This window comes from Diceros bicornis, chromosome 17 (genome assembly GCF_020826845.1).
Source record: "Diceros bicornis minor isolate mBicDic1 chromosome 17, mDicBic1.mat.cur, whole genome shotgun sequence".
Taxonomy (NCBI): Eukaryota; Metazoa; Chordata; class Mammalia; order Perissodactyla; family Rhinocerotidae; genus Diceros; species Diceros bicornis.
The window spans coordinates 19980092-19996995 of record NC_080756.1 but is presented as its reverse complement, the minus strand read 5'-3'; the positions used below and the strand labels follow the sequence as shown (position 1 = coordinate 19996995).

General features: G+C 57.1%; 1 protein-coding gene across 4 annotated transcripts in view; it reads right to left on the bottom strand.

The window, feature by feature from the left end:
- Positions 1-16904, bottom strand: part of NCKAP5L (NCK associated protein 5 like) — a 51228-nt gene that overhangs the window by 1151 nt on the left and 33173 nt on the right. For 2 of the 4 annotated variants that reach the window (XM_058558310.1, XM_058558309.1), the window contains exons 2-12: positions 12413-12474; positions 11153-11311; positions 10348-10416; positions 10204-10242; positions 9363-9482; positions 6453-6566; positions 2479-5108; positions 1355-1517; positions 1000-1081; positions 334-642; positions 113-255 (exon numbers count right to left, since the gene is read on the bottom strand). In XM_058558310.1, coding sequence (XP_058414293.1) covers positions 113-255; positions 334-642; positions 1000-1081; positions 1355-1517; positions 2479-5108; positions 6453-6566; positions 9363-9482; positions 10204-10242; positions 10348-10416; positions 11153-11275 — 3792 coding nt within the window. In that variant the 5' untranslated portion in view covers positions 11276-11311; positions 12413-12474. Of the gene's footprint in view, positions 1-112; positions 256-333; positions 643-999; positions 1082-1354; positions 1518-2478; positions 5109-6452; positions 6567-9362; positions 9483-10203; positions 10243-10347; positions 10417-11152; positions 11312-12412; positions 12475-15147; positions 15704-16904 lie in introns of those variants that run through there. The other 2 variants (XM_058558308.1, XM_058558311.1) reach the window with 2 other exon arrangements.

Here is a 16904-nt window from a genome sequence, read left to right as displayed (position 1 = left end):
TCCCCTGAGTCCTCCTCCCAGACAGGCTGTACCTCACTGTAGAAACTGGTCTCCCCACGTCATTGCCTCCTGCCCTCCAGTCCTGATCCCTTCCCCCTTCAGCCATGCTCACCATGGGGGTCCTGGGAAGCCCCTCCAACTGTCGGGGTGGGCATAGGAAAGGGTCAGCAGAGCTGCCGGCTGCCCTTGCGTTGGGGAAGGTCCAGTTCTTGGCCAGCTGGACAGGAGGGGGAGGACCTGGGTCTTCACAGGGATCTGTCCGGGGACAAGGGGAAGGTGGGTGGTGGTGGGTGGAGCTCCAGGGATGGCCCACCCACCGGCCAGGACACTCACCGTCAGGACAGGTCTGATGGCCCCGGTGGCCCGGAGCAGCGGTGAGCAGTGCTGGGAAAGCCGGCATGCTGGGGTGCCGCCCACTCACCAGCAGCTCCTCTATGCCTGGCACCTCACGCTCCAGCGTGTGGGCACGGCGGGGGACTTTGGTAAGTGGTGGGGGTCGAGCTGGGGGCACCCCGGGTGGGGGCTCCAGCCGTGGTGGCTTGGTCTTAGGAAGATTCTTGCTGGGGGTCCCACTGCTGCCATGGTCTGGGGGTGGGAAGGTCCCAATGCCACTGTCCAGGGTTCGAGTCAAGGAGCCACAGGCTGGGGAGGGGAGGGAAAGTCAGGGACGTGAGGCTGCAGGTGGTTCAGCCCCTCTGCCTTCCTCTTCCCGCTTCCTGGCCCAGCCCAGGCTCCACCTCTGGTCAGGGGCCCTCCTGGCCCAACAGGCTGTGGCCCTCCACCACCTTCCCTAGGTGTGGGGAAGCATGGCGGGGGGAGGGGGAAAGGCAGGTACACCCTGAGGGCAGGGAGGGATTTATTTCTGTGCAGCCCCAGTGCCCATCAGGTGTTTGGCACCAAGAAGACACTCAGGGCCTGGCACCTGGGGCAGAGACAGGAAGGAGTGAAGTGGGCAGGGGGTGAGGGGCAGGTCCCATCCTTGACCCTGACCCTGCTGACCTGTGAAGTGCGAGGTGGGCACTGGCTCGGCCAGGCTGTCCTCCGAGGGCATCTCTTCCCGCCTCCCCGGCTCATTGCTCGGCTGTGTGGGGTACAGGAGACCTCAGAGCTCATTCCTCCCCTAGCCCAAACCCCTCCCCAAGCTCTGCCATTAGCTCTGCCTGAAGCATGGGTCTGAGAGTGCCCACAGCCTGCCAGCCCTCAGGAGGCCCTCTCCCCTCCCCAGCCTCCCTCAGAGACTATGAGTGCATCCAGCAGCTTCTAGGACCCAGGGAAGGGGAGCCCTCCAGGGGCAAGAGACCTGGTAGGGCCACAGAGCCAGGCCCTCTACCCAGGCCCTATTCCAAGAACCTACCTTCCCAGGAGGCTTTCCACAGCCCTGAAGAGGGCCCACCAGGCCATTTCGGGGCCCACAAGCTGGCCAGGGGTTCTTGGGGTCAGAGGACACCGGCTGGAAATCGCCATACTCGGGTTTGGGCTCCCGCCAGCTCTTGGGTGGCAGCTCCTTGCCATCCACCCTAGGGGCAGCGGTGCAGACAGAGGTGAGGGAGGCCTGGGTCCACCCAGACATTCTGGCCTCACTCCCTCCAATGGTGCTGGGCCTACTGAGGCCCCCACTGCCCTCCCCCTGCTCTGGGAAGTGGACATATCCCTGGTGGTTGCCCCCATCAATCCCTCCTGACTCTGGGAACAGGCAGAGACCCTAGAGAAAACCCCAGAGGAACAGCAGGGGCAAGGGAGATGGAAGAACTCCCCCAAAGCTCTCCAGGGTCAAGCCAAGAAACTTTTCAACAGTGTTTGCAGGTAGATGGCAGACCCAGTAACATCCTGGTCCACACCTGACACACCCTGCCTGCCCCAGCTGAACTTGAACGCACTTGCTTCTCCAAGCCATACCCTACCTGGGGCTCAACCCCTACAGACATTCTGCCTCATCTGGCCCCAATGGAGCAACCCAAGATGGGGTGGCCCCTTCTCTAAACCACAGCTCCCATTGCTGAATCTGTGGCAGATGCCAAAGGGCAAGATGGGAAGGGGACCACCCTTGTTGTATAGGATAAAAGCCCCAGAGGAAGACCTTCACCAGCCCGTAGTTAGGAATGGCATCCCCTTAACTACTGCATGCAGGCACCTAGACAGGCTACCTCATCTGACGCTGGAGAGGATCCAGGAGAATGTGGACTGCTAACTCTTTTCAGTGAGAAAGTGGGTCTCAGCAGGTCTGACATCAGACAGCCAGGGAGGAGGGGAGCTGGGCCACAAACCCCCCGCTTCTGGTTCAAGCCCCCAATCTTTCCTCCAGGCCAGGCCACTAACCCCCAGATGCTTTGGTAGCATTTTACTTGACCTCCTACCCCTTTTGACCTCTGGGATGCCCAAGCTGGGGAAATGCAGCCCCAGCCCCAGCCGCAGGTGTGCTCATGAAGGGAAAAGTGCCCCCGGCCACCGAGTACCTGCCAACGGGTCCCAGGCCCTCACCTGTTGAGCAGCTGTTGCATGAAGGTGTCTGCACCCTGATACATGCCAGCCAGCTGGCCCTGCACCTGTCCCAGCCCTGCACTGGACCCCAGTGCTGGTCCCCCGGGCCGTGGCCGGGCCCTGTTGCTCAGGTAGGCCTTCTCCTCCTCCAGTGCCCGGCGCAGGTCTTCTGCCTTAGCCATTAGCTTGGAGATGTTGAGGCTCTCAGCCTCCAGCTTCCGGGCTTCCATCTTGACCTCCTTCCGGAGTGGGGAGCCCCCACTAGCCCCTTCCTTGCTCTTGGTGGCCTCCGTGCGCCGGTTCAGTGCTGGCAGCTTGCTCTTCTTAAGGCCGAACCAGCTGGCAATGCTGCTGGTGTTGCGGTGCTTGGCCTCGGTGCCTGGTGCCCGCTCCTGGCCCTGGAGCCGCAGCACATTCTCCTCAATGCCCTTCATCACCTTCTCCTCGATGGCCGAGTGTGGGGCCCGCCCCTCAGGGCCTTGGCTTGGGTCAGCGGGGCCAGGTGCTGGGGGCGTGGGCTGGGCTGTGGGGCCACCACAGTCTGCCCAAGGTGGGCCCTTCCCCTTGTCAGGCTTGGGGGGCTCCTTGGTGCCTGGTGGGGCCACAGGTCGGGGCGCCACCTTGGTGGGTGACTTGGAAGGTAGCTTTGTAGGGCTGCCGTGGGGGCTCTTATTGGGCTTGCTGAGGCTGGGGGCTGAGGTGGGCACTTTGGCAGGGGTGCGGGGTACCTGGGGGCACAGGGCCCCTGCCAGCCGGCTCTTGGCCAGCTCCACTTTGGTGAGGCAGCTCCTTGGTGAGACAGGCTCCAGGTCTACCCGGGCCCCCATCGAGTGGGAGGAGTAGACTCGGGCCCCGGGGTCCCCCAGAAGCCCGGGTTCCTGCTGCTTCAGGCTGCTTGTGCCTAAGGCCACTGCCCCCCGCAGGGCCCCCTTGGCTTCTGGCTGCTCAGGGGGCCTGGGGCCGGGGGACACCATGTCTCCAGTGCTCTCCCCTGACCTCCCTGCTCCCCGGGCCTTCTCGGTGCCAGGCCTGGCCGGCACCCCGTTCTTCTCTGGGCCCTGGGGACCCTCAGGGCCAGTCTTCAGTTTCCCCAGGGCTGCCAGTCTGTCCCGCAGAGGTGTGTGGCCAGGATCCCCAGGTCGCCGCCCTGCCCCCTGGCTGGGCTTCTTGGATGAGCTGCCTGGGGTCCTGCGGCCAGGATGGGGAGATTCGGAGCCTGCCTTGTCCAAACTCTTCTCCTGGGTGCTCCCATAGGGGCAGGATTCTGGGAGGCAGGGGCTGGAGGGCGCTCCAGGGCTCCTGAGGACCTCGGGGGCCCGTGGTACCTCTAGAGTTAGCTGTGGGTAGGTGGGCACCTGCAGTGGGGATGGAGGTGGCTCTGGGGAAGGCCCCCTAAAGGTGCTCCGGGAAAGGTCCAGGATGTTCTCGTAGCAGGGAGACACCACTGGTCCTGGGGATAGCGTGGTGGACAAGGCTGACTGGGGAGGTCTGAGCTGTGCAGAGTCTGGGGTTGCAGAACAGGGTGACAGGCTGGTGGGTAGGCCCTGTGCCCCCTCCGGGGACAGCTCTCCTCCACCCAGACCCCTGCGGGCCAGCAGTGGGGAGGGGCTGCCATCTGAGCCACTGTTCCGGCAGGGGATTCGGGAGTTCCGGGGGAGCTGGGGGCTGAGCTGGGGGCCTCCTGGGCTGGGGACCTTCTCTGAGGCTGGAGGCAGCTTTAGAAACTTGAGACCTCTGGCTGGAGAGGGCAGAAGGGGCCCCTGGGCTTCCCCTGGAGAAGGGGGGCCAATTTGGAGCTTGCTTTTCACCTGAGATGAAGAGTGGGGGTGGCCAGGCTGCAAGCCCAGGGGGGCATCCCCCGCACCCATGAACATGCTGAGGAATGGGAGGGGCCCCTGGCCCTCTGAGGTAGCACCAAAGCCCGGCCTGTGGGCCTCTGGGGTGCCCCCACCCCAAGCTGACTTGGGGAGGCCTTTGGACTTGGACAGCTGTGGGGGCCCCTGGTCTGGGGAAGATGGCTGCCCAGGACCTGGGTGGTCCCTGTTGAGTGGGCCTGCAGCCCCAGCCAAGAAGGCCTGTAGGTAAGACTCTGTGTCCTCAAGGAGCTGGCCCAGGTTCAACTGTTTGCGGGCCAGGGCCCCGAGCAGGGTGTCGGGGCTGGGTGCCTCGTTGGGGTCACCTGCCTCATCAGAAGAGGAGGAAGAGCTGCTGCCTGGGGCACAGGGTGGACCAGAGCTGGTGCCCTGGGCCTGGGGGGAGCCCCTACTAGGGCCCCAGGGCCGCCCAGCACCCTCTTCCTCCCCTAGACACCCCAAGAGGCGCTCCCAGTGCAGCAGGCCTCCCAGGCTACCAGGGCCTAGTAGCAGGTAGGGGGCCCAGGGTGAGGGTTCAGGCTGGGGTGGGCCACACAGCTCGCCATTGATGGGCTCTGGGGAGCCAGGACCCTCGCCTGGAGGCTGCCAGTGGGTGGCAGGTGAGCACAGAAGCAAGGGGTCAGTCTCTTCCAGGGCTCTCAGCACCTCCAGGATCTGGGCTTTCTTTCGAAGGAATGGGGATAGGGCATCCAGTGCTGGGGGTGGGGCGGTGGGGGGTCCCAGGCTTCCTGGCCGCAGCTGCTGCTCCCAGCATACCTTGGGGAAGAAATGACATGAGGAGGAGACCATGTGCAGGCCCAGGACCTGGGCTATGTCAGGAACAGGGCTGGCCTGGTTTTGTTTGTGTCCCCAAAAGGAACTGACAGCTTCTGGGATATGACGGCTCAGCTTCCCCAAGAGTCACTAAGCCTTGGTCACCCCAACCTTTCTTCCTGGTTATCCCAGCCCTCCCCTACCTCCTTCCCACACCCCACCACTGTTAGGGTCAGCAGGGCTGGTGACCTACAACCCTGACATCTATGTTTGCCCCAGGGGCGAGAGGCCTGCCCATTTTTCAGGCTCCAGAAAGAAGACAGAGACTTAAGAAGGGGATATGGGGCCGGCCCCGTGGCTTAGCGGTTAACTGCACGCACTCCGCTACTGGTGGCCCGGGGTTCGGATCCCGGGTGCGCACCGACGCAACGCTTCTCCGGCCATGCTGAGGCCGCGTCCCACATACAGCAACTAGAAGGATGTGCAACTATGACATACAACTATCTACTGGGGCTTTGGGGGAAAAAAAAGGAGGAGGATTGGCAACAGATGTTAGCTCAGAGCCAGTCTTGCTCAGGGCTGATATTCCTCACCTAAAAAAAAAAAAAAAAAAAAAAAAGAAGGAGCTCTGATGTGGCCAAGTCCTAAATCGTGACTGCAGGCAATCTCAGGCCTTCTCAGGTCAGACAGCCATCCTGCTGACCTGATATCCGTGGAGAACGACTCCATTGCAAGTCCTTGCCTGCTTCTGCTTGGCCCCTTCTCAGTCCAGTCTGGTGTAGTGGTTAACACGTGGGTTCTGCAGCCAGATTGTGTAGGTTCAAGTCCCAGCTCTACCGCCTTAACTAGTTACATGACCTTCAGCAAGTTATTTAACCTCTAACCTTCATTGTATCACCTGTAAACTGGGATGGTAATTATATTTAACCTCATAAAATAAGACAAATGAAACCAGAGATGCAAAAGAATGAATGAATAATAGTTCTGGACTTAGAAAAATAAATATGTATACAATTAGAAATTCATGCCAAACATTACCAAAAAAAATAAGATAAATGAGATCCAGGTATTTAGCACAGTGCCTGGCACAGAGTAAGAGCTCACGGGAGTAAACTAGGAGTCTTACTGCAGTACTAATGCCTTTGCTGGAAAGGCCCGTGGTTGGGGGTGGGGATCTGTTTTTCTTGGTATGAGTCTGACAGGTGAGGGCTTACAGCCATCCTGGACAAGAATCTGTGCACCAGGAAGCAGTCCTTCCTCTGGGATTCATTAGAAAACAACAGTGGAATACCAACTGACGAGCCTGTAGCCAGCGAAGCCACAGACCACCGTGTCCAGCCCTCCTACCTCTCTCTGCCCAGCACAGTGCCCCAGAGACAGTGAAGTGGCCGGTCCCTCGGCGGAGCTCCGGGAGGGAGAGGCTGGTGGCTCTGATGGCGGCTGGACCGGGGTGAGTGGGATCTGCAAGGGAGAGGCAGAGTTAGCATAGGCGCTGTCTGTCCCAGGTCCCTGTTCCCTCAGGAAGCTAGGCCTTCTCACCCAGGGGCAGGAAAACGGTCTTCCAAGTCTGCTCCTTCAGGGACGTCTCCTGACCCAAGGTGTGGCTTTCACCACTGTCCCTACCACTTGGTCAGAAGAGCCTCAGGAGACCATGGCACAGGTAGACTGAAAGAGTGCAAGCCCAGGCAGCAGGCAAGTGGGACTGGTCAGGAGGCTTCAGCAACAGAGGAGTGCCCCTGGCCAGAGGGCAGTGGCAGGCCTCACCTGGGTGCCCGTCGTGACTCCAGGCCCACCCTGCTTCTCTGCAGGGCCTCTTCCTCTATCACAGAGAGGGCGAGCCTTGAGGCCCCTTCCTGTTCTGACGGTCTGTGACCCTAGCATCACAGGGATGGCTAACACTAAAGGAAGAGGTCCTAGAAAAGAGATGGCGGGAGTTATCACTTCTGTCTCCTCTAACTGGTCTCATGTAAGACTTCTACTCTGAGGATTACTAAGGTAGTATTCAATTGTGGGTCACTTCTCTCCCAGTCCTTGAGAATGTCATTTCTTTCTCCTAGGTGTCTCCATTACACGAGTCAACTTTAACTCTCCTTCTCCACAGCTTTTAAATCCTGTCTCTGTGGTGTCTCTAGGCCTCCCCCTGGGCCTGGCCACCTGCAGCTGCTTCCTCAGCCCAGATCCTCACACCTCTGGCCTGGGTGCTGCTCAGCATCTCACTCTCCCTGACCTGGTTTGGTGGCTTTTCAATCTCCTGTGCACAAGGCAGCCTAAAGCATTTTTTTCTTTTTCTTTTTTTTTTCTAAAGCATCTTTGTGCTCAAAGCCTCCTATGCCTGCCCACTGCCTGTGGAGACAAGTCTGAACTCCTCTGCTGGAATGGCACCCCGGGGCCCGTCCAGCAGAGTCTTCCCTGTCTCACTCACCTCCTTCATACAGCCTTTGCTCCAGCCCAGCTGAACAGCTTGCTGCTTCCTGGACTTCCCTGCTCTGTTCCTCCCACAGGGAATCCCTCCTCCCCAACCCCTATTCCACTCTTTTTAAATCTCCCGTCCATCAAGGCCCAGGTCCAACATCACCTCCTAAAGGGAACCTCTCCAGCATGTCTCTGATGGCCTGTCTCCCCTCTGGGCTCTTAGGCCGCACTGTCACACTCTGCTTTGTACTACAGCTGTCTGTAGCCCTGCCTTAGCTCCCAGCGGTCCCAGCCTTCAGGGGTACGCTTGCTCTGCACAGGCCACAGCCGTCCAATTCCATGTGTGTTGGCAAAGGCAGTGCTCACACGAAGAGCTTAACTAGCATTTGCTCAACGGAGCTTTCGTCCTAGCAAAGCACCACTTGGGAATAACATTAATAATGAAAAACAGCTGCCAATTATTCCCTATCTACTATGGACCAAGCGCTATATATTATCTCATTTAATCCTCACAACAACCTGCAATATAGATATTTTAATCATAATTTATAAGGGAAAAACTGTGGTTCATAAGGTTAAATAATTTACCCAAGGTCACACAGCTAAAAATTAGCTAAGTTAGGGACTCAACCCAAGCTTATCTGAGGCCAAGGTACATGCTCTTTCCATTATGTCATGTTACCTCTGGGAAAGATAAATCTATTGCCCCAAACCTCAAGACGTCCCAGAACTCATTTAAGTAAAAAATCAATGATTTAACGATGATCTACCCCTCTGTTATCACCGGTCACCGAGGATGGGCTGAGCTCGGCCAGTGTGGTTAGGCCTCTGGGGACTCCAGGTTGAGCCCTGCAGCAGGGATAACCAGGGCAGGGAGAGCCGCAGAGTCAGCGCCACCAACTCAGACCCAGCTCTGTGCCAGCCTGGTGGGGGGCTCCAGAAGGGCCCTGGTGATGAGAGGCTTCCTCTGCCAGGGGTCAGGCCTCCCAGGGAGCTGAGGGGTATCTTGCTCAGAGTCTAGGGGCCCAGAGCTGCCTGGTTTGCATGGGGCAGACAGACAAATTCAGACACATACACACAGAAGGTGCTTCTCTTCTTGTCAAGGTCGGGGGTGGGGTGGGGTGTGCTGGCTGACTTCAGAACCCGCTGTTCGCCTCAGGTACCTGGAGCTGCTCCTGAGCCTCCCACTCCCACGTCTTACCCCATCCTTGGGGCTTCCTGACAGAATGACCCCAAGTGACATCTTAACTGAGCCCAGGATTCACTCCCAGTAGCCTCCTACTTCTCCCGGGTAAGGCATGTGTCAGGGCTGGAAGCAGGGACCAGCACTTGCGGCCATGCCTATGTGCTGCTGGGTGAGCAAACGCGACTATGAGCACACACACAGCTCTCGGGTGAAGTGCCTTTCCTGACCTCTCTGTGACACCAAGCCCTGGGTTCTTATATCCGGCCCCACCCCTGCCCCTGGCCAAGAAGAGGCAATTTGGTGGCCAAAGGGGCCGCTTGGGAGCTTGAAATAACTGCGTTTTCAGCCTCCACCCATCTCCCCACACAGGGCGTGAGCAAGCAAGAACCTTCTCTGTCAACAAGAAGGGATGCCACCCAGCTGGGTGGGGAGCACTTGGTGGGCGGGACAGCCAAGCCTGAGGGGACTCAGGGAGTGTCCCCCCATCTAAGGCGCAGATTCATCAGGCGAGGTGGGCCTTCCTTGGCTGGGGAGGAACCGGGGAATGGCTGACGGCCTGCTTCTGCAGGTGTCTGGGAGAAAAGAGGGTGATGCCGATGGGGCTGGGAAGAGGCAGGAAGCTGAGATATGAGGAGGGAAGGAGAAGCGCTTAAGCCCACCTGAGGGAGGGAGCCTGTGGTGAGCTGGAGCTTCTGCTGAAACAGCGCACTCAGCATCTGGTTCTGCTGTTCCAGGTCAAACACCCTCTTCTTCAGCTTGATGCACTCCTCCCGCAGGTCCTGCCGCCCGCCCAGGAGGCGCAGGGAGACAAGGGGAGGACGGAGGAGAACGAGAGTGGTCTGAGCACAGTGCCCTTCACAGAGCAACGGGCACCCCTGCTGGGCAGGCCCTTCTCCTGCAACCTCCTTCTATGATGGAGCTGAGCCTGCCTGTCTTTGTAGCCATAGCATCTTCTGGGGATGGTAAATTCTCTCAAGTTTACCATCCCTGGTGGGAGGTAAATCCCATTCCCCTTGGCCCCTTTCCCATCCCTGGAGCCAACCCCCTGCCTCTTAGAAACCATACATCAAAGAAGGGCCCATATAAGGCAGAGTAGGGGGTCACAGTGGCCCATATGTCAAGAAGTTACCCACAGGACTCGAGTGGATATTTAGATGCCACCCTATGCGCACAACATCATTGCTATCAGGGCCATCACAACCTGGAGAAACCAGCTGGGGCCAGGATAAGTGGAGGATTCAGCCCAAATCAGTTACCATAGCTCAGAGACCTGGCCTTACCTAGCCCTCCCCTGCCTCCAGGTAGAACAGTACAGACCTGTCCGAGATGGGGAAGAGGGCTTCACTGGAGGGCCAACAGGCCACTTCTACCAAGCCCCTTCCACTGGCCTCTAGCTGAGCAGGATTGGGGGTCCCCAGGAAGGACCTCCTCTTCTGTACCCAGGGCTCCTCCCCAGGGAGTCTGGGCTCGGAAGTGAGAATGTCTCCTGTGGCTGCTTACCTTTTGGTTCAGCAGCGCCTGTACCACGTGGTTGGCAACCTGGGGACAGAAAGCCCCGAGGCAGAGCTGTCAGCCAACCCAGCCTTTGGCTGGAGCAGACAGTGCCGCCACCCCAGCATCAGTCCTACTGCAGACCCCACAGACCTCGTCCAGACAGCGCTCGTAGGTCTCCCGCTGGTTTTCGTTGGCCTGGGCAAGTGCCGAGTTCTCTGCCTGCAGGAGGGAGAAAGAGGGCAAAAAGGAGGCTATGGGATTATTTTTCCTCCAGGGAAAATTCCTTTTGGGGAAGGGAGACCAAAGAGTCTACTAGCTACACCCCTGCCCCAGCTCTTGGCTCTGGCTGGATTCTGCCACGGGGAGGTCTGCAGAGATGGACTGAGGGCATCAGGAAGGCAGAGCTGAGAAGGCCAGTTTTCTGTAAACCCCAACCTCAGTCAGCGAGGTTAGAGGGGCTGGGGCGACACAGTGGCCAGGAGGACCTAAAGTGGGAGGTGCCAAAAATAACCCTTATTTTCCTGAGGAGAGGGCAGAGGAGGCTGGAGGGAGGAGGGCAAGGTCTTAAGAATGTGGTACAGGGCCTAGTTTAAGGATCCATGTCCTTGTCCCTCAACTCCTGAGCCCTGGGTTATCCAAACCCTTCTTCCTGTGGCCTCTGTGACGACTCCTTTCCTAGAGCCGGCAGGGGCATGAAAGTGGGGGAGAAGAGGAGTAAAGAAGAGAGACATTTGGGAATTAGGTCAGCCCCACCGTGTGCATGCTGGCACTGGGCTGGAGAGCTAAGAGCAAAGAAAGGGTTTCTAAGAGGAGCTCTGCTCAAGAAACTGTTCAGCTCTGCTGCAGCCTGGCAGAGCAGGCTGAGAGGAAGGTCCACCCACACCCCAAAAAACCCACACCAAGCTCTCAGGGGTTTTGGCCAGCACCGCTGCCCCCACCCTGCCCTGCGCCCCACCTCCAGCTCCCGCAGTCGGTGCAGGAGCTCCTGGCAGGTGCCCGGCTCCATGCTGCCATCACCACCTTCTCCTGGCCTTGGGTTTCCAGGACTCCCGGCTGGCTGGTCCATGGCCTCTGACATCAGGCCGTGGGAACAAGTGAGAGAAGCCCCGGCAGGCTACACCAGGGCACAGGGAAGGAGGTGAGCGGAGGAGAAGGACAAAAACAAAACTTGTCAGTATTCTCAGAGTTTAGATCAGTGTGACCAATGTGCCTTGGACATTGTATCAACTCAGGGTCAGGCTAAGACTCTCCAATCACGGGACAGACACAGACACACTCTTCCTATCTTAAGAACAAAGACCATTGTTTTATAAACCCCTATAATTGCACTTGCCCTATCACAGGTCACACAGACACTGGCCAAGAGCTGAGAAACCTGAATTCTCTGCTGACATTGGCCTCCAACTGGCACACTGTATCCTCTTGGGTACAGTGGGAGGCGGCCTGTGCCTCCAAGGCTCCCTGCTTCCAGCGAGGCCCCCGCGGACCAGCCTCTTTGCGCACGCTGGTCCCTCTGCAGGGGTCTCCTGACACCCTCCCCCGCTTCCACTTGGCCAGTCCTTCCTATTCATGCTTCAGGCCTCCCACTCCAAGTCTGCGTCAGGTGCCATTCTTCCACAGTTTGTAACTGTCTCCCCCAGACTGTCAACTCTGTGAGGGCAGGGACACTATTCACTTCACTGTCCAGACTCACACGTCTTGGTGTGATACCTGGCGTGTAAGAGACAGACTGATGACTAGATGGACTAGTTTGTCATCGCCTGACCACAACATAGCCAGGGTTCTGACCTGATTCGTGTTGTGTTATGTGATCCCCCCACCCCACCAGACTGTTGCCATAGTTACTGGCTTTACCTGACTAGTCTTCAACTTCCATTTGAGTTTCAATTTCTCTGCTAGAGGAAAGCACTCATTTCCTTCTTTGGCAGAAATATTGTAGAAACTTCCAGTAGATGGGAAACCCTTCCTAATGTAAAAGGGTATTGGCCCCCAGTCTGCCATCAACTACTTACCTCCCTGACCCACTGAAGCCCCCACAAAAGAGCTTAGAGCTTTTGGACCAAGGAAGAGAGGAGGCCCCAGCAGCTCACCAACGAGGCATCTGAACGCCCTCTCCTCTGTCCTCCACAGTGGGGCACAGGAGATGCCTCTCCCACCCCTAGCCCTCCTCCTCCAGTCCCCACCACCAGCGTGCACAGGCTCCAAAGCCCCTCACCTGTCTCTGCCTCCTCACCCAGGCTGGCACACTCACTCTAGCAGCCAGAATGGTCACCTTGCCTGTGGAAAAATAGAGGTAGATGATGTCAGCCATGCATTCCACAAGCATTTATCAGGCTCTTGCTGCATGCCAGGTGCTGGGCCACTGGGATGAACAAGCCAGAGAAAGCCCTGCCTTTACGAAGCTTCCATCCACTGGGGGAGGCGGATAAACCAATGAACACACGTTGGGTCCCGATAAGCACTGAGAGGCGACAGCGAAGCAGAGACCTGAATGAACTCTGGATGAAATCCTGGAATGGGAAGAGCATTCTGGGCAGAGGAAAGAGCCAGGGCAAAGGTCCTCAGCTCTCAGCCAGAAATCACTCAGATAACAGATGGGAACGAATAGCCACACGTGGCGCTTTACAGTCCTTCCCCAACATATACCGTCTTCTTTAATCCTCATTACCACAAAGGGAGTTAAATGCTATTATCAACACCTATATTTGAGATGAAGAAACTGAGGAACAGGAAGTTACACTCACACACCCTGAGCGCCAAGCAGCATTGGCACGTTTACGTGCACCGGTGCATCTGATTCTCCTAACAACCTCGTAAGGGAGGGCGCCAACCTGGGTGAGGATGCAGGCTCTGGAGGCAAAGGACACTGCCCAAATCATACGGCTGGTTCACGAAGCACTGGACAGGCCTGGATCTCCCCTTCCTACGCAGCCTCTCTGTACCCACAAACTGTACTGGAAGCTCCTTACGCTATGTGAGCTCCCTACGGTCCTAGGGCTCCCAGAGCTTTGCAGGTGGACAGATCTGGGTTAGAGTCCTGACTCTACAAAATCTGTTTCCTCGTCTGTAAAATGGGGGTAAGAATACTTAGCCCAAAGGGTTGCTGGAGGATAAAATGAGAGAATGTATGTAGAGTGTCTTGCATGAACTCAATAAATGGAGGCTTTTCTTACTACCACATCCTGACAGTGGCACAATGCAAAGTCTCGCCTCGGAGTTTGCTGCCACTCCCTCTGTTCACCTGCAAGCAGACCCTGAGTCCCAGGCCCCTCACCCTGGGGTCTCGGCGGTAGGGACACCTGAGGATCCGAGAGCGCTGCCACTCGCCCTGCCCTCCTCCCTACCCCACTCCCTGCCAGCTCTCCAGCCGCAGAGCTAACCCAGCCTTCACTCTTCTCTGCCTGACACCCTAGAGAAAATAGCTAACAGCAAAGCTGGAGAAGCTTCTTTCTGAGTGAGAGTGTGTGTGTGCATGTGCGCACGTGTGTGTGTGTGTGTGTACCACAGTGGGAAGGGGCCTTCTGAAAATTAGAGGAAAAGGAAAAACTGCGTAACACTTATTTTTAATACTCCCCAACACTGTAAAGTCCTTTGTTATTTTAATATCATAAAAATGTATCGAGTATAATTTCATTTGCTCATAACATTATTATGTTCTATATATTTAGCAATGGACAGGCCTGGAAAAAACTGAAAAAAATTCAGGAAATATCTTCCTTCCTACATACACAAATAGGGGTTAAAACAAAAAAATAGGGGTTATAGACATCTTGGGTTACTTTCACCATTCGACCGGATCCACTGCACCCACAACACTCATCTCCAGGCCTCCATCGTCTTGCTGGTCGAGGCTCCTACTGCTCTAGGAGAGGCCTGGCCCTGTGGATCATTAGCTTTGCTTCAATCCCCTCACCACTCATTTCCCCAAAGGACACTTACAGGGGATCGAGGGGTTGAGGTCAGGGAGGGAGTGCTGGGGGCTGTGAGAAAAAAAGTTGGGAGGGTGAAGGAAGGGAGTGGGGTGAACAGGGCAGTGTCCAGGGGCCAGAAAAGGAAAAAGATACAGCTGGAGAAAGCCCAGGTCTTGTGTTCCTCACACAACAAACACAAACCAAACTAAGGGTCAAGGTGGTTAGGAGAATATCTTTTCTTAAAGAAAAAAAAAAAGCATCTGGGTTAGGCGTGAGGCCCAGATTGTGAGGACCGGCTGTGGACTATGTACGTGTGGCTTTACATGTTGAGGAGGGCAGGGACCCAACATACCCACAAAGCCAACCACTGCCACCCTCCCAATCTGAGCCCCTGTGGACCCCAGGGCAGGGAGGGCCGAGTCACACTGTGACCTGGGGGAGAGCCTCCAAGTGATAAGCCACCCAAAAGCAACAGCTCTGTCATGCAGGTCCGTCTCTGTATCCCCATCTGGGCCTAGCAGAGGCTCCGGAAATGTCGGCTGAAGGCAGGCTGTGACTCAGCCCCACTTTGGGGAGAAATTTTCTGCCCTCAGCAGAGGTGGCCTGGCCAACTCAGGACGAGGGGCCTTCTCTGTGTCTACAGGGCCACAAGCAGAGGACAGGAAGCCGTCAGCCTGGACTGCTGAAGAGCCACAGGGAAGAGGCCTGCATTTAAACTTGGCACCGGGGAGGAACGCAAGCTGTGAGCAGGACCACAATTTGAGTTCAAGATTTCTATGGTGAAAAAGAAAACTTCCTGTATCTTTACCCTTCTCTAGGGAATATTAAGATCCAGAGAGATACCAATACCTCCAGCTCCCAATCTGAGCCGAATTAGGAATTTGGCCCTTCAGAGTCTGGGTTTTCTACCTAAATCTCATGAGAAAAAAACAACCCAGATCAGTTCCCCAGTGGCTGCCCCTGCTGGGTGTCAGTGGGGCCCCTCTCCCCAGGGGCCGAGCACCCTCCTCCTCCCTCAGGCCCCACAACTCCAACTCACAGCTTCTGTGCTCAGGCCCACCTGGGGCCAGGGAAAGCCCCTGGCCTGGGTTTTTCAGGATGGCCCTGGTTTCGAACATTCCTCCGGTGGTCCTGGATGTCGGATGTTAGGCCCAGAACAGGATGCGGGATGCCGGCCACGCTGGGGAGCGATGGAGCCACAGGGGGTAGGAACTCTAACTTGAACTGGAGGCTTCTCCCGCCAGAACTGCCAACGGGCAGCCCCGCCCCTCACAAAGGCCTGATTCAGAGGGAGGTGACCTCAGTGCCGAGAGGAGGGAGGGAGAGGAAGGGAGGAAGAGCAGAGCCTCTCCGGCCTCCTTCAGAGGGGATGAGGGGCAGTCTGTGAGCAGCCAGGGCAGGGAAGGGGGACAAGCTGCTCAGGGGTCTCTAAGTAATCTGGGGACATGGCTGGTTCAGCCCAATTGCTGAGTGAATCTGGGCGACCACTATCTCTTCAGCCTGGTCAGTCATGCAGGGCCCCAAGAGATCTGACTGTCCTGGCCTTTCCGTCAGCCAGGTCAAAAGAGTAGGGTCTACATCGCCTACTCCCTCCCCAGCCAGGGCACAGGCAAGACCCCTCCCTGAACTCAGAGTCCAGGCCTGGCAGGAAGGGGCCAGAGAGGTGGCAGCAAGCCTGTCCTCCATGCTCCCTTACCCTGGCCCCTAGCCAAGGCCTTTGGGCCCTGATGAGCCCCTCACTCACCAGCTGTTCCCCCTAGAATCCTCCAGGGAGAGAAGCCAGGGACCAGGAGGTGGGGGAGGGGTGGCAGCTGCGGGATGGCAGAGATGGAGAGCTCACTTTAATAACAGAATCATCCGTAACGCCAACCGTTTCCCCCTCTGCTCCCTCCCTCCCAGCTGCTTTCTGGAATCCCTGTCACACCCAAGAGTCCACTTGTAAACAGCAACTTCTGCACCCACAGCAAACACCCCTTTCTAGACAAGATCAGCCCTGGGCTGCGTGTGGGGTGTGGGGAGGGATACAAGGATAGAGGCCTCAGGGCATTCCTGGTTTGCAAGTGGCCACCTTAATCCCTAGCCCAAAGCATCTTTTAGTCCTAAAAATTCTAACTGGTCTCCTTCCTCCTCAGGGAAAGAGGGCAGACACGAATTTCCTTCCCTCCTCCTGACAACTGGCCCCAAGACACAATAGCACTTCTGAGAGGCATGTGTCCATGGGGAAGGGGGCCACTGCACCCTCCCTGCAACTTCCTCTTCATGGGCACTCCAAGAACTCTGTACCACGGTGTGGGTTCTTTCAGACAGACAGTAGGGTCAGTCCCCTGCCCTTCCAGGCAGGGCAGGAGGAAGGGCAGTCATGTTATGAGCCTGAAAGGCTTACGGATTTCAACACCCCTTATCTCTCCTCCTGAGGATCCTTCATGTTCCCTGTCCACAGCATAACCCAACAATAAAAAAAGCAGCTACTACGGGTGGTGAGAGGGAGGGGCTTGGACACAGACACAATGGGTTTATTTATAGGGCCACATGCTGGGGCTCTGCAGCCAAGGGTACTGGAAAAAGCCTCTGACCACAAGGCAGAAGATTTAGAGTCTAGTCCCAACACTTCAATTTACCCACTGTGTGACTTCAGGCAAATCATTCAGTCTCTCAGGGACAGGTTCCTTCATGCCAAGTGGAGGTTGTTCTGGAACAGTGGCTCTCAAAGTGTGGTCCAGGGACACTGGGGCCTTTCAAGGAGTCCACAGGGTCAAAACTATTTTCATAATACTACTAAGACATTATTTGCCTTTT